The 13,824-nt window shown below is 44.8% G+C and overlaps 1 protein-coding gene across 5 annotated transcripts in view; it reads left to right on the forward strand.

Annotated features, from left to right (window-relative positions):
• Nucleotides 1-2,839: 2,839 nt before the first annotated feature.
• The window catches only part of RPAP1 (RNA polymerase II associated protein 1), a 43,312-nt gene continuing 32,327 nt past the window's right edge, over nucleotides 2,840-13,824 (forward strand). For 4 of the 5 annotated variants that reach the window (XR_013922164.1, XM_080344958.1, XM_080344960.1 and 1 more), the window contains exons 1-6: nucleotides 2,840-2,878; nucleotides 7,707-7,946; nucleotides 8,923-9,071; nucleotides 9,627-9,719; nucleotides 11,078-11,258; nucleotides 13,212-13,388. Coding sequence is in view for 4 of the 5 variants with exons in the window: in XM_080344958.1 (XP_080201084.1) it covers nucleotides 7,757-7,946; nucleotides 8,923-9,071; nucleotides 9,627-9,719; nucleotides 11,078-11,258; nucleotides 13,212-13,388 (790 nt within the window). In the remaining variant the exon portion in view is untranslated. The remainder of the gene's footprint in view (nucleotides 2,879-7,706; nucleotides 7,947-8,922; nucleotides 9,072-9,626; nucleotides 9,720-11,077; nucleotides 11,259-13,211; nucleotides 13,389-13,824) is intronic. The other variant, XM_080344959.1, reaches the window with a different exon arrangement.

Below are 13,824 nucleotides of genomic sequence, written 5' to 3' on the forward strand. Positions count from 1 at the left end.
CCTGACTCAGTTGAAGATGTCTCTGGTCATCACAGGTGGGTTGGACTAGATGACCTTTGGAGGTCCCTTCCAATCCAAACTATTCTATGATTCCATGATCTAGATTACTGAACTGATTCAGTTAAAGACATGTAGGGTCAAATATCCTGTAACACCTTTAGTATATCTTTTTTCACTGGTTGAATAGTCATTCATTTACATAATTTCCATACTAACAACATCAGTATGGTCAAAGTGACCTGCCACTAGTTGTTAAAATCCCTAAGGTCAAAGCAGCTCAACCTCATAAGCAGTTGTCAGACAGTCTAAACAGTTCCAACACTTAACTTAAACGTGTTCCAGTGCAAACAATGCCAAGGCCTCCCTGCCCAGGTAGAAGAACCCAAATGCCTTCATTGGGGCACACGGAAAATCCTTCCTAAGTTCAGCACCAGCAAAGCCTTGAAGTGTGAGAGGTCTTCTGCTCACACCAATGCATCTGCCAAACTGTTTTGTAGAATCAATGGTGCTCTCTTGTCCAGCCTGAAGATGAATGGTGCAATAAACTAAAATCCTAGTTGCACCTTTTGGCTCAAGCAGAGGCATAATCCGTTGATTTCAATAGATTTTGGAGCAGTCCTGCAGAAGCAAGAGTCCTGGAGCCACCAGCAATGCTAGGTGGTACCACAGAAAAACGAGTAGAAAGTGCTGCTCTTGAGGTTTAACTTGCATCCCAAAACAGCAGAACGTGGGAATGACAAAATTAAGTGGCAGATGGTGGTGGCATTGTAACAGTTGATTCCAGCAAAATGAAGAATTGGATACTACATTTCTCAGCAGTCACTGCTATTCCTGAACCAGGTTTGACTTTAATTTGATTCCAGTATCTCCGGGGAGTACAAAGCAGAGCTCCACTAGCTGATGAACTGCAGCCTGGCAGGGCAGCACCAGAGAAGCACTCCAAACACTCCTGAGGCTCCCTTCTGAGAATCTCCAAATATAATTAAGAGCAGTTCTATTTATTCCTCCTGCTATGTGCACCTACAAGCACCAGATGCAATAGTAGTAACTGCTCAAACACCTGTGTCAGAATCAGGTGTTAGAAAAATATCTGCTAATAAGTTTAGAATTGGGGCCACTCTTGACTACCTAGTCAGTTGGTCTAACGGGGCATCTTCAAGTGATTTTTGTGGCTTCTACTTCTAGAAGTGCTCAATGACCTAAAATAGGGTAGTTGTCAACTCCACTATCTCTGGAACAAGATTGCTTGTCAGAAGGCGCATAGCTGAGGGAGATGTTTTCTGCCCAGCACTTTCACTGATAACTTCCATTCTGTGTGAGTTCATCATGGCCCTGGCTCCCTGACACTGTGGTTAAGACTGGCTGGCTGTTCACAGGATGGTTTGTCTTAATATCTATAAATTTAAGTGCTTTCAATGCTCATAATGGATAAAACTTGTTTCTGGCTGCAATTCTGCTGTGGTATGACAGCTTTCTGAGAGAATAAAAAAACAGAGAGATCCAGTAGACTGGAAAGCACTGCATTTCTTCCAGCATTGGGGAAATGTGGTTCTCAAATAGTGGGAACACCTAGTCCAGCCCAAGCCCAGCGCAGAGTCTGTGTCTGTTCTCATGCTCACACAATTCATCTCCCAGGTGAAAAGGCAACCAAGTACTAAAACCAATGTTAGAGATTGGAAGTGACCTCGAAAGATCACCTAGTCCAATCCCCCTGCCGGAGCAGGAACACCTAGATGAGGTTACAGAGGAATGTGTCCAGGAGGGTTTTGAATGTCTCCAGAGAAGGAGACTCCACAACCTCCTTGGACAGCCTGTTCCAGTGCTCTGTTACCCTCATTGTGAAGAAGTTTCTTCTCATATTTAAGTGGAAACTCCTGTGTTCCAGTTTTCACTCATTGCCCCTTGTCCTATCATTGGTTGTCACCGAGAAGAGCCTGGCTCCATCCTTGTGATACTCACCCTTTATGTATTTGTAGACATTAATGAGGTCACCTCTCAGTCTCTTCTTCTCCAAGCTAAAGAGACCCAGCTCCCTCAGCCTTTCCTCATACGAGAGATGCTCCACTCCCTTCATCACCTTTGTTGCCCTACGCTGGACCCTCTCCAGCAGTTCCCTGTCCTTCTGGAACTGAGGGGCCTAGAACTGGACACAATATTCCAGATGCAGTCCCAAATATTAAAACCAACTCTTCTGCAAGTTATGACAGCTTTCCAGCAGTTTCTGATAAAGCCTGGCATATATGAAAAATTAATAACCAGACATGAATAATAAATCACTGCCATGTTTATTTAGCTTTATGTATCTGCTCTGCTGAAATGCCCCATCTCAGGCACATTTAACACCCTCTCATAACGGAAAAGCACAGCCCATACATTTACACAAACGTGTTTCTGTATGTGCAGGCCCACGCTATTGGACGCAAGTGTCCCGTATTTAGATCCGAAGAAAGTGAGGAGATAACCCGCACTCGGACCGCTCAAGCCAAGAGCGCAGCGGGTGGCGGTTCAGCGGCGGGACTGCTCCGGGAGCGGCGGGACTGCTCCGGGAGCGGCGGGACTGCTCCGGGAGCGGCGGGACTGCTCCGGGAGCGCCAGCCGCCAGCAGCAGCGCGCAGCCTCCCCACACCCAGCCCCGGCCAGCGGGGAGCGGGACCCGCGGCGGGACCGCGCCGGCTGCTCTTCACCAGCAACGCGCCCGCGGGGAAACCGCCGGGGAGCGGCGGCCCTGACACCCTGAGGGGAGCGAGCACGGCGCCGCCCACACTGCCGGCCGAGAGGTACTGGTTAGCGCGGCCGGAAGTGACGCCCTGCCGGGCGGAAGTAGCTGCGGTGGGACAGAGCGGAAGTGCTGGCAGTGAGCGGGGAGGCTGGAGCGCAGGTGGGTGGCGGCTGGGGTTGGGGAGGCGGCGGAGCCTTCACCGCCGTGCGGGTGCGGTGGTCCCGCCGCAGGCCGGGCAGCCAGAGGGGCCCCGCGGCTTCGTCTTTGATATATGGTGAAGAGGAGCGTGGCTACAGGCGCCATGCGGCCCCCGGGGCTCTGTGCGGCGGGGCCTTGTTTGCCGGGTCCCTCCCCCAAGCGATTCCCTTCAAGGAGAGGCCTCGCCGGGCTTGGCCTGCCTGTCTCTCCTTAGAACTTCGATTCAAACTCGTTCAGGAAAAGCCCATGAGGGCTGTGAAGGCGGTGGGTGCGGCGGGGTGCGCCAGCTCTTTAGTTTGTTAATAGCAACTTGTTGCTTTTAGTTTCATTTTGTGCCATGCTGGTGTCTCTTTATTGCAGAAACTCTTCAGACAAGCCAGGTACTGAAGCGTTTCTGGAGGCAGGGTGTTGTGTGCGTGCACATGGTGTGTGCTCAACAGGCAGAGTAACAGTTGCTGAGTCTTATGTGACCAGCGCAAGCTGCGGAGCCACTTTGAGGAGATGTTCTTGCAGCTTCTGACTGGGGTTTGCCTTCTGGTAGGAGAGTCTTCACAGGTATCTGCTTTCTCTATAGCAGATAAAAGTTGCTGTCTGTCTTGTCAAACCCAGATGTTTGAGGCTGTTTGTCATTACAGTATTGTGTGCAGAAAGCGTTTTTTGTGACAGAGCGGAGAACGCATGTCACTATTTTGTAAAGTAGCCTGAGTGAGGCTTTCAATGAATGCTAATCTGGAGTGGAGGAATTGTACCCCTCTCCATTGACGGCTGAGCTTCCTTGGAGAGCCTGAGGTGTGACCCTTTGCTTCTCCTTACCTCATCCAACAAATTCTGAAGAAATGTGTTAATTTGATGCACTGATTGTGACAGCAGGACCTTGTATTTTTCTTTGACTCAAATAAAAAAACTTTAGCAAAAGAATGTAAAGTAGTAGGCTTGAAGATGGGGAAACAAGACAGGGTTCAGAAATCAGTAGGAGCCAGAGATGATTCTTTGCTTTTACATGTACTCACTAACTCTTCTTTATTTAACTGTGGTTCATGGCTCTTGTTGTGATGTCAGTGGCTCCCTTGGGTTGTGGGCCTCTGCTGCTGTAGAAGAAAAAGGCGTAGATGAGCAAGAATAAAATAAAAACATAGCAGTATTAGTTTATATCAGGTAAGTACAATTTTTTTGTAGCCTGATGGCACCTGTAAAAACCTTGGACAGGAGTGGAATGGCATGGTACTTTGCTCAAATAGATGTTGTGCCTGATTCTTATATGGTTTTACGTCTGCCGAGGGCAATGGCAGAGGTTGGTAGTATATGCCGCAGAAGCTTAAGTGCTGCTTCTGAAAACACTGGAGGAGTATTATAAACCTCATTTTTTTCTGTAAAGTAAATGCCATCCTCTGAAATACTGGTGATGCTTTAATTGGTGAGTAGAGTCCCTTACTGTCCTAACTGGCCTTCCTTCTTAGGCTTACACTTAAGCTGAAGTTGGTTAATCCTAAAATGTATCTTGGCACTTGAAGCAGTCTCTGGCTTTATTGCCTTCTGTGCTTTTGTATCTTCTTTTAGTCTGATTTAGACTGCTGGTTCCAGCTGCATTTGTAAAATGTCCTGCAGCACTGATGGGCCTTTCTAACAGTACCCATGGAAAGTCCAAACCATGGCACAAAGCTGTTTATTGAGACTCTTAGTGCAGACAGGGGTTACAATAGAATATGATAGTGTATTCACATAATAATCGCTATGTTCTGGTGGGTATGGGTGCTCATGGTCCTTTGACAGCATTTCTGATCCCTTACATATGTCACTAGGACAATATCTTCAGCAAGTTGCCTGTGTTGACTAGATGGTGGTCACTCGAGGCAAACAGTTTGTGTGCAGTTAGCTTTGAAGTGGCCAGTTGCAGGACTGGAGGTAACCAGACCATATTATGCTGGGGTTGGTGCTGATCATCAGTAGTGTATTATTTTTCTTGCATGTTTTCTGTGAGCACTGGTGGATAAGAGTTACTTCTTAGGATGGCCAGGTGAGTGTTGCTAATGTCCTTAGATGGCTTCCAGGGGACACGTAGTGCCACATGCATATCAACAATTTCTAGCTCACTGGACTGCAGAAGGACCAAGTCAAAGGCCCTGCTTGTATTAAGTTTCTAGAGCCAGTTTGAACATGGAAAGAACACATTTAAAGCTTTTATCTGTTTTTTGCACCAAACTAATGCCCACTTCTGTTTTACTATCTGGTAGTTATTTATGTTTGGGTGGCCTCTATATTGATATGGACTAAGGAGTGACTTTGGCAAAGTGATTTCTGCAACAAGATCTATTAATAACCTCTTTAGACAATGACTGCATAGTTTGCTTCTTGTGCCTGACAGTTTCCCAGACAGATGAAGGCAGGTTTAAGGCCTGCTATGTTTTTGATTAATATTTTCAATGCACAGAGTCTAGGACAAGTGTATGTACATTCCTGTGTGGAAGAGGCTCATTGCAGAAAGATTAGCAACACACTTTGCTTATAACTTGGTGTGTTGTGTCTGTTAATCTGAGCATCATCCTCTTGTGGGCTTTGAAGCCTGTGATGTTAGGGCATGAAACACTTGGTTTCTGATGCATTTGGTGCTACTTATGCATATCAAAGAGGGACATATCAACTGAACTATGACTGTTGGAATCCCAGTTGTGGCGGAAAGCTCCATAAATAAACAAGTAGGTGTGTGCTTATGCTAGGAGTTCACAAAAAGGAGCTGTCTGCAGAAGATGCGATTTTTGCTATGCAGTTGCAAGCAAACTGGGCTGAAAGGGAGTATTTCTTCATTCTCAGCATTGGTCAGAACTGCAATGGCATCTCAGATGTTTTTGTGTTGAGTCCTTCTCTGACAGTAGGAGGGCACTGGAGCAGGGTGCTCCCTTCCCTTCCTGCCCTGAAGGAGCCTTTGCCTAGTGGCTGTGTTCCACATATGTCCGTGACAGTGTTGGCAGAGAAGTTGGGCATTTTCCCTGTGTGCTGGGAGAGGGTTTTGTTGTTCAGAGGGTCCAGGGAAGTTCTTGTTGCTGCTTGTGCCATATGTAGGCCTGGTAAAAATGGAAGTTGTTCCTGGGACTCTGGAGCTGACAGCTTTTGTTAAGGTCAGCGTCTTGAGATGTCTGAAATTGAGCAACAACTTGTGATGCTGGCATTGGATGAAGAGGTCTGGTTCCTCAGTTGTGAAGTGCTGAAGTGAATGGAGTCCCTGGAAACCTCAAAACCTTTGAAAATCCACTTTGTTTTGGTACACAAAACTCTTAAGTCTAAATGGTTTTAATCTGTTTTTTTGCACAAAATGAGGAGCAGGAAAAATTTCAAGAGGTCTTATGTGGTTGGTGGTTTTACACTAAGGCCTTGATTCTAAAAAATCAACAACCAAATGTAAAACTCCCTGGGACCTCTTTGTGCTGTTGGAACCAGCATCATCTAACCAACCTTGGTCAAGAATGAGGTCTCTGAAAATGGTATAAATATTCCAAATGTGGATCATAAATGCTGCATGAGACAATTCTTGTGTCTGTTAGCATCCTTCCCACAAGGTGTCTCCCCACATATTTTACAATCAAGTATGATAATAGCATAAGACAAAACATTGGCTTCAGGGCAGTGGCTGTGCCTGCGCAATGATGAAACTTTGTTTTGGTCTGAGATTAAGACAGAGATTCATTTCCAAGCTTTTCTCATGTGTACAGCCTATCCATATGGCAGATAATTGTAGTTTTAAAAATCCATATCCACTTCCTTTTCCAACTTTGCAATAAATCATCATTGAATCCTGATGGGCTTTTAAAAGTGGAAGAGATCAAATATGTGCAAAACATTTCAACATACCAAGTGTGGGAGGGTGTCAAATCTGTAGCGTTAGTGCTGATCAGTGATTCAATTAGTGTGAAATGTATTTGCAAACACTTTACTTGCTGCCTGTGAGAAATGGATTGACAGTCCCAGGCTCTGGGAATAAGAGGTGTCAAGTAATACTCATGAATATTCTCATGCCCAGTAGATGGGAGGTGGAGTAGTTGCCTTCCTAGTGAGTTTTCATATGCACAGAGGAAAAGTCTGTATAAATACCACCCTTGGCTTTCAACCCAAACTGGCCTGGACAGTGACTGAAAATGCTTGAAAGTTGCCTGGCTTCTGCCAATAAGAAGGCAGTGAAAGAAGGAGAGAGGGAACTGAAGCAGGAGGACTAGATAAGGAAGAAAAACTTTCTTCACTTGGGAGACTTGAGTGAGAAGGAGAGCAAAGAGAATCAGTGAGAGTGAGTGCATTGTCCAAATCTACATAGGCAGGCTCTTGCATCCTGATAGGGCTGCTGCTGCCAGGATCCTGAGAAGACTGTGTGCTGGAGCGGGGAGGTTCTCATGATACTGTGCCTCTGATGTTCTTGGTTGGTGTTAATACTGGAGTAAGTAAAATCTGTTGTGCTGGACCAGGTGCTTCTGTGGCTTTGCAAATCCAAGGCTGTGTTGTTGGCATTCTGGCAGTGATACACATGTTGGCTGTTTTTTTGCTGGATGGATGCCATTCTGCTCCCAGCTGTCTGGTAGACCAGGTGTTGGCTTGTCTAGTAGCACATTTGGCAATAAAGAATAAGGTAAACAGTGTGTCTGGGACTCTGGTACAACTAATTGTGTCCTGGGGTTATCCTGAAGTAGGGTGTCTGCAGTATGTACAGGAGCAGCAGAGTGGGACAAAAATAAAGAGTTTTCCTTTGCTCTTCCCATCCTCTCCCCAGGAAATCCAGTTCTGTAACCGGTTTTCCTGTCTTTAATAGATTCTATGTGAACAGCACGCAGGGCTGTGCTGCAAGACGAAAGAGGCAAGATGTTGTCAAGACCAAAGCCTGGGGAATCCGAGGCAGACCTGCTGCACTTTCAAAACCAGTTCCTGGCAGCCAGAGCTTCACCTGCAGTGAAGATTGTGAAGAAAGCAGACAAGAGGAAGGGGGAAGAAGGGAGCACAGATGCTGAGAGACACCCACTGCAGGATCACAAGGATGTAGTCATGTTGGATGGTAGTTTCCCTGGTGGAGTTCTTTGAATTGCTGGGTTTCTCTGTCTCTTTCCGTACCTCAGTGCTTGCCCTTTCACCTCCCTCTCAACCCAGAGTTGCTTTTGCCCTGCATATGTGTCTTCCTTGCAGTATTGTTTGTAGCCTTGTTGGAAAATGCACTTGTCCACTGTTATTAGCATCCACAAGAAAGACATTTCCAACACATTGCCTTGGTCTACATTTGTCAGCCGTCTGTGGTATCTTGCCATTCTCAATGCAAGACATGTTTTCTGTGATTTGTACCCGTTGGACACTCAATGCTTATTTTGCCATCTATCCAGACCCTGTTCTCGGTCTCTTTGAGATTTATCTCTGCTAACAGCTCCAGCTTTCAGCCAGTAGATCTGGCTTGGTAAGCCTCCTTCCTGCGGTTTTGTTTTTCTCTGTCTCTATTAACTGTAACAGTTCTGTCATGTGCTTAATAGTCTCAGAAACTGAAGGTACTTTCTTAAAAGCAACAGCTGAAATCTTGCAGGGCTTGGTTCCAGGTAAAGAAATATGGTCCCAGTTTATAGATAGTGAAAAGGTGGCTTTGGCTTGCTCATGATCATAGAAATCACTCGCTTTTAGAGCTGGCAGTGGAAATGTATCTTTCTGTGCCTGAACACAACCTGAAAGGATATTGTTTGTTTCTGTACAATCTTACTTCTTCCCTTAATACTTACCGTCAGGTCTTAGTGCCCTTTCCTGCTTTTCCAGCTGTTTAAAAAGACCTTAGTGTCAATATATAAGTAGTAGAATTCTTGAGCATGCTTCTCTGCAGTACCTAGCACAGGTCAGATGACTCTTGTCTTATCACTTCCTCATCACCGTTTCTCATCAAAACAATAATACATGCTATTAGGCACCCTTTGGTATAGTACCTATTGCACAGTACTTATGCTTGACTGTGGTGGGTTTTGTTTTTGTTTTTTTTAATTATTATTTCCCCTCCCCAGATTTTCCTGATGTTCTTCCAGCTCTAACTCCAGCTCCTCCAAAAAAGTCCAAGATCAAAAGTACCTGTGTCCACTTTGAGGATGAAGATCCAGAGGAAAGACTGGAGAGACACGATCGGCACATTACAGCAGTCTTCAGCAAAATTATTGTATGTCTGGTTTTAGGTGACGGTCTAGTGTTTTTTGTGAGTGCTATTGACTAAGCAGTGGACAAGGATGAAGGGTTATATTGCTGCTTTTTATTTCTACAGTGTAATGACACACTGTGGATCAGTGTCCTGAACCGCCTTGAAAGAAAAAGCTCTTTAGGTGTATTTTTGCTATCAGTTAAATATGGTTTTGAATCTCTACTCCAGTCCAGACTGCCTACAGGTCACGCTGCTTGCATGCAGGCACGTGCTTTAGTGTCGATTTGGGTGAGTTTCTGGACTTTTTAAGGGAGATATTCTCATTGCTCTGCACTGGCCCAGGTTTTCCTTTATCTGATTTTTTTGAGTGATGGGTGGAGTTTGGCAGCCCAGCCTTTTGCCAGTTAGCCTCACTTTGGCTCTAAATAAGCTCAAGGTACTCTGAGCCTGGCAGTGATGTAGCAGAAAGCCTGTGACCTGCAGAGCTGAGAGATTTTGAGTTCACTCTTAGCTAAATGGTGTAAGCATGCCTGGCTGTTGCAATGGTTTCTACAGGGTTTTAATTTTTTCCTGCAGGAACGAGACACAAGTGCAGTAGCAGTGACTATGCCAGTGCCCACGGGAGTTCCATTTCCAAGGACGTTTCACCGCTCTGAGATAAAAAGTGAGGTAAGATTGGGAGAAGCTGTTTTATGCTACCTTCATTAACTATTAAAACTTCCCCACAACAAAGCCTAATGCTTGGTGGGTGGTAGGGCTCAGAGTAAGTGGCTTGGCATGCTGGAAATTAGGAGCTGGCTCAACATATATATAAGGTGGCATTACCACCTTATCATCGGAGAGAGTTCTCCTACCAAGTTTGCCATCAAGTATGCACTCCATACCCTGCAGTTAAATGACACTGGAATCCTTTGGTTTAGGAAAGACAGTGTTCCCCATCTTCAGTGAAGTGGATCAAATCTGTGCTGTTGTAATAGAATTGATCCTGTTCTTTTTGTTTTCCTCTGAGAAACAATCACTGTTCATTTGTCCACCAGGTTTGATTAAATTTGTACTTACTGACATTGCATCTGATTCTTGCTGGCATCATATTTGAGTGTAGTTGCACAGATTATCCTTTTGCAGATTTTTGGATTTTGATTTTTTTTTCTGAGGCTGTAAAACTGGAAGCCATGGCTGCTGTCATCAGTGTTTGCTGTAGTAGGAAGGGCCACTCGCTGAGTGGGAGTCAGGTGCTGGGAATTGATATGTGATTGACAGCTGTGGTTGCTTTGAAGAGAAACCTTATTTTGAAGGACATCTTTTTTTGAAGGAAAGAGTAGTACTTTTTAAACTACCAGTTCTGTTTATCTGACACAAGAGCACACAGAGCAGCTACCAAATGTTCAGACTACATTTTAAGCTTATTCTCTGGACTGAGGACTTGCAAGAATTTTTTTGCTTAGTCTGCTTTGGATTTCCTGTGCATCCTGTGCAAAGCTGTTGAGAGCCCTGCCCTTCCATCACCTAGGCAAGCAACACAGTAATTTAGTAAGGATTATTTTAGCACCACTTGCCCAGCTCTTACTGTGTAAATCTCTTCACCCTGCTGCTCTCTAATCACCTTATGAGAAGCCTGTTCCAAGCATGTGGTGAGCACAGTACAGTACAGCCCCATTTATCCTCAGAAATGCAAAGTATTCAGCTATGCGGGGTTTCCAAACAGCAGGAAAGCTGGAACTGTTGTGCTTGGTGATATTTTAGGTGCACTTGCCTGGCTTGAATTCACATATAATTAATCATCTTCCTTCCTTAGGCAGCAAAAATATTCATGTTTTTTATCTCTCCGTCCTAGCGTTAAACTCTGCATTGAAAAAGGAACAGCACTGACACAGAAAGGGGCAGGTGGCTGCCAGCAGCTTCTCTGTGTCGTGTCACAAAGTCTGATCTGAGAGTGTCTTTAGGATTAGATCTATACATTTGTTAGTTGCAGGTGTGTGTGGGAGTCTGGAGGGGAAAGCAGTGCCACATGTTTTCCCTGTTTGCAGGTGAAGGTGGGATCTGGAAGAAAAAGCATCTTTGCACAAAAGATGGCAGCGAGAAGAGCTGCTGAAAAGGCAGCAACAGCTCCCTCCACTGCTGAGTGCATGCAAATAACATCAACTGCTCCAGATGCCCAGGATCCTGAGGGATCAGCAGGAGAGGCACCTCTCCCCAGCATCAGGGATGGTAAGTGGAGAAGGTTCTGTTTATCCAGCCTACCATATTTATATAGCCTTAGTAACTGTAACGTGAGTGCTCCTTATTTTTAAATTAGGGTGTCACTGTTACCCTCAGTTTAGGAATCTCGAGCTCACTTGGAATGTCTGTGATGTGACAAGGATTTGAAATGGTCCGAGATCCAAATTAACATTCTGAAAATTAGATTAGCTTTCTCACTGATTTCTGTTTTGCTTCACACAGAGCCAAATAGATTTATTTTTCAAAGCTCTCGTCCTCCTCTTCCTCTTTGTTACATGTAAAGTTTTTCTTGTTTCTACGATTTTAGGAAGAGAGTTGTTCTTGTGTCTGATGAAGGTGTTTAAGACCACTGTGGTTCAGGTTCTCACTCCTACCTAGAAGCTGAAAGCTTAGTCTTCCATTGCCAGCTTGACTGCCATGCGACTGTGGCTTTGCTCCATAAGGAATGCTGTGAAGCAGTGCTAATGACTCAGTGCCACCTCCAGCAGTTACTTATCTGACAGCAACATGACAAGGAAGGATGAAACCAAATCAAAATTCAACTGGTACCAGCAGTCGTATTTGCTTAGGACCACTGTGTGTCTGGTTTTTTTCCTGACACCCGTCTTCACATTGAAATAGAGGCCAGATGTCATTTGAGGGTTATTGCCATTTGGCTAAGGTTTCTGTCTGCCCTGACCTCTGTTAGAGAATTGGTGAGAGAACCCGCAGATGTGTTGTGCTGTGCGTGCACAAATCCGCCATCCAGGTCAATATACTGTGCCTGCTGTATCTCCTGTTACAATTGTGCATTTGGGCTTCTTTCTGAGAGATCCCAAAGGGAAACACAGCAGCACTGTAACTGTGATCCTCTTGAAGTAGAACACTTCTAAAATGTAGCACTACCACAGAGGGATCAGAAAATGGCTTGGCCTCCTCTGCAAGATTCTTGTGGCAGGATCACTAGAAGCAAGAGAAGAGGGGGAGCTCAATTTCTTGTAGTAATAAAGTGTTTGTGGCTGGTAACTCTCAACTCAGCTGATGATGGTGGGAAGCTTACTGAATCTTTTACTAGGCCACCCTGTCTTCTCATCTCTTTCTGTTCAATACACAAGGCAATTGCTGTGGAAATAACATCAAACTTTACTGATGTTGTGGTGAGTGTCATTACTGCGGTTTGAACAGCGATTTGATGCTTTCAGGGTTGGCTGGTTTGGGGTCTTAGGGATGTTCCAAGTCACTATGTGAAGCATATGAACAAAACATAAGGAATAAAGCCACAAGTCAAGTCATTATGTAGCAAGGCTACAGACAGCTGGAGGGTCTCACTTTGACCAAAGGAATGCTACCCTGCTGCTAGAGTTAAAGGAAATGGGCCTTCTGAAGGGATTTAGATCAGATGATAAAGGAAATTTGATTTTGTTCAGGGTAGGAAAAATAACCCCCCTTCTGGAACTCCTAGTGTGTTTAATCCTTAAAGGTGAATACAGGATGTTGTGAGAAGCAAATATGCCTCTCTTGAGAATGAATCCTGTATCACTCCAGAAACTATTTACCTAATCATTTTAATTAACTTTCTCACTCAACAGGTATTTACTAAGTCATGGTTCAGCTGATATACAAACGCGAGTTCAGGTGTTCTTGGGCAGAGAAGGCCTGACTCACCAGTTGTGAATTATGCTCCATTCTACCTTGTGTTGCTGCTGTTTTGCATCAAAGAAACAAAATTCCTTTTCCCCCATACTTCCCCAAACTCCTCAAGAATCTAGGTGGAAAAGACATTTTGTTGTGACCTGGGATGATAGTTTTGTTTGAAGCTAAACTAGACTTCTTTACTCCTATTTTAATTTGGTTACCAAGGTAAAAAAAAAAAATGCAAGCCTGATAGTGACAAAATTGAGATGCATTCCTGATGTTGTAGACACTTAAATCACTAACTGCGTTCTCTACCAAATCTTACAGATAAAGCTGGTGACTTTTTGACCTCTCAGCGGCCTTGTCTCATAACGGGAGAGGGTCTTGGAAGCCAAATGAGTGAGCAAGAAGCTCAAGCTATTCACAAAGAGAACTTGGAGAAGCTGCAGTCCATGTCTGAGGAAGAGATCCTGCAGGAGCAGAAAAGGCTTCTGGCTCAGCTGGGTATGTGTTTCTCAGCATGAACTCTAGAGATGGGGAAGTTTACTGAATATATAGGTGTCCTGAAGTCTTACCAAATTCACAGATCAAAGATGGGAGCTTGGGATTCCTGCTCATTGCATATGTGGATAATCTAACTTCCATGTCATGTCAGTAGCTTATGAATAAGAAGTCGGTGTGAAGGAGTTAAAGAGCATTTCTTTCTCAGTGAGGGAAGGCTTAGTGTAAGTCTGTCTTGTCTCCCCTTTGCTGTGGAATACGATGGTCCATGCGCTCTCTTACTTTGCATACCACATACCTGGTTACATATACATGTATTGAGGTCCTAAAATGTAGTAGTCTGAAACAGATAAGAATGAAAAGCTGTTCTTAGGATGGCTGTGTAGCAATGCTGAGGTGAGAGAGAGCTCTTGGTCTTCCCTACCAAAATACATAAGAC

The sequence above is a fragment of the Nesoenas mayeri genome, assembly GCF_963082525.1.
Source record: "Nesoenas mayeri genome assembly, chromosome: 5".
NCBI lineage: Eukaryota > Metazoa > Chordata > Aves > Columbiformes > Columbidae > Nesoenas > Nesoenas mayeri.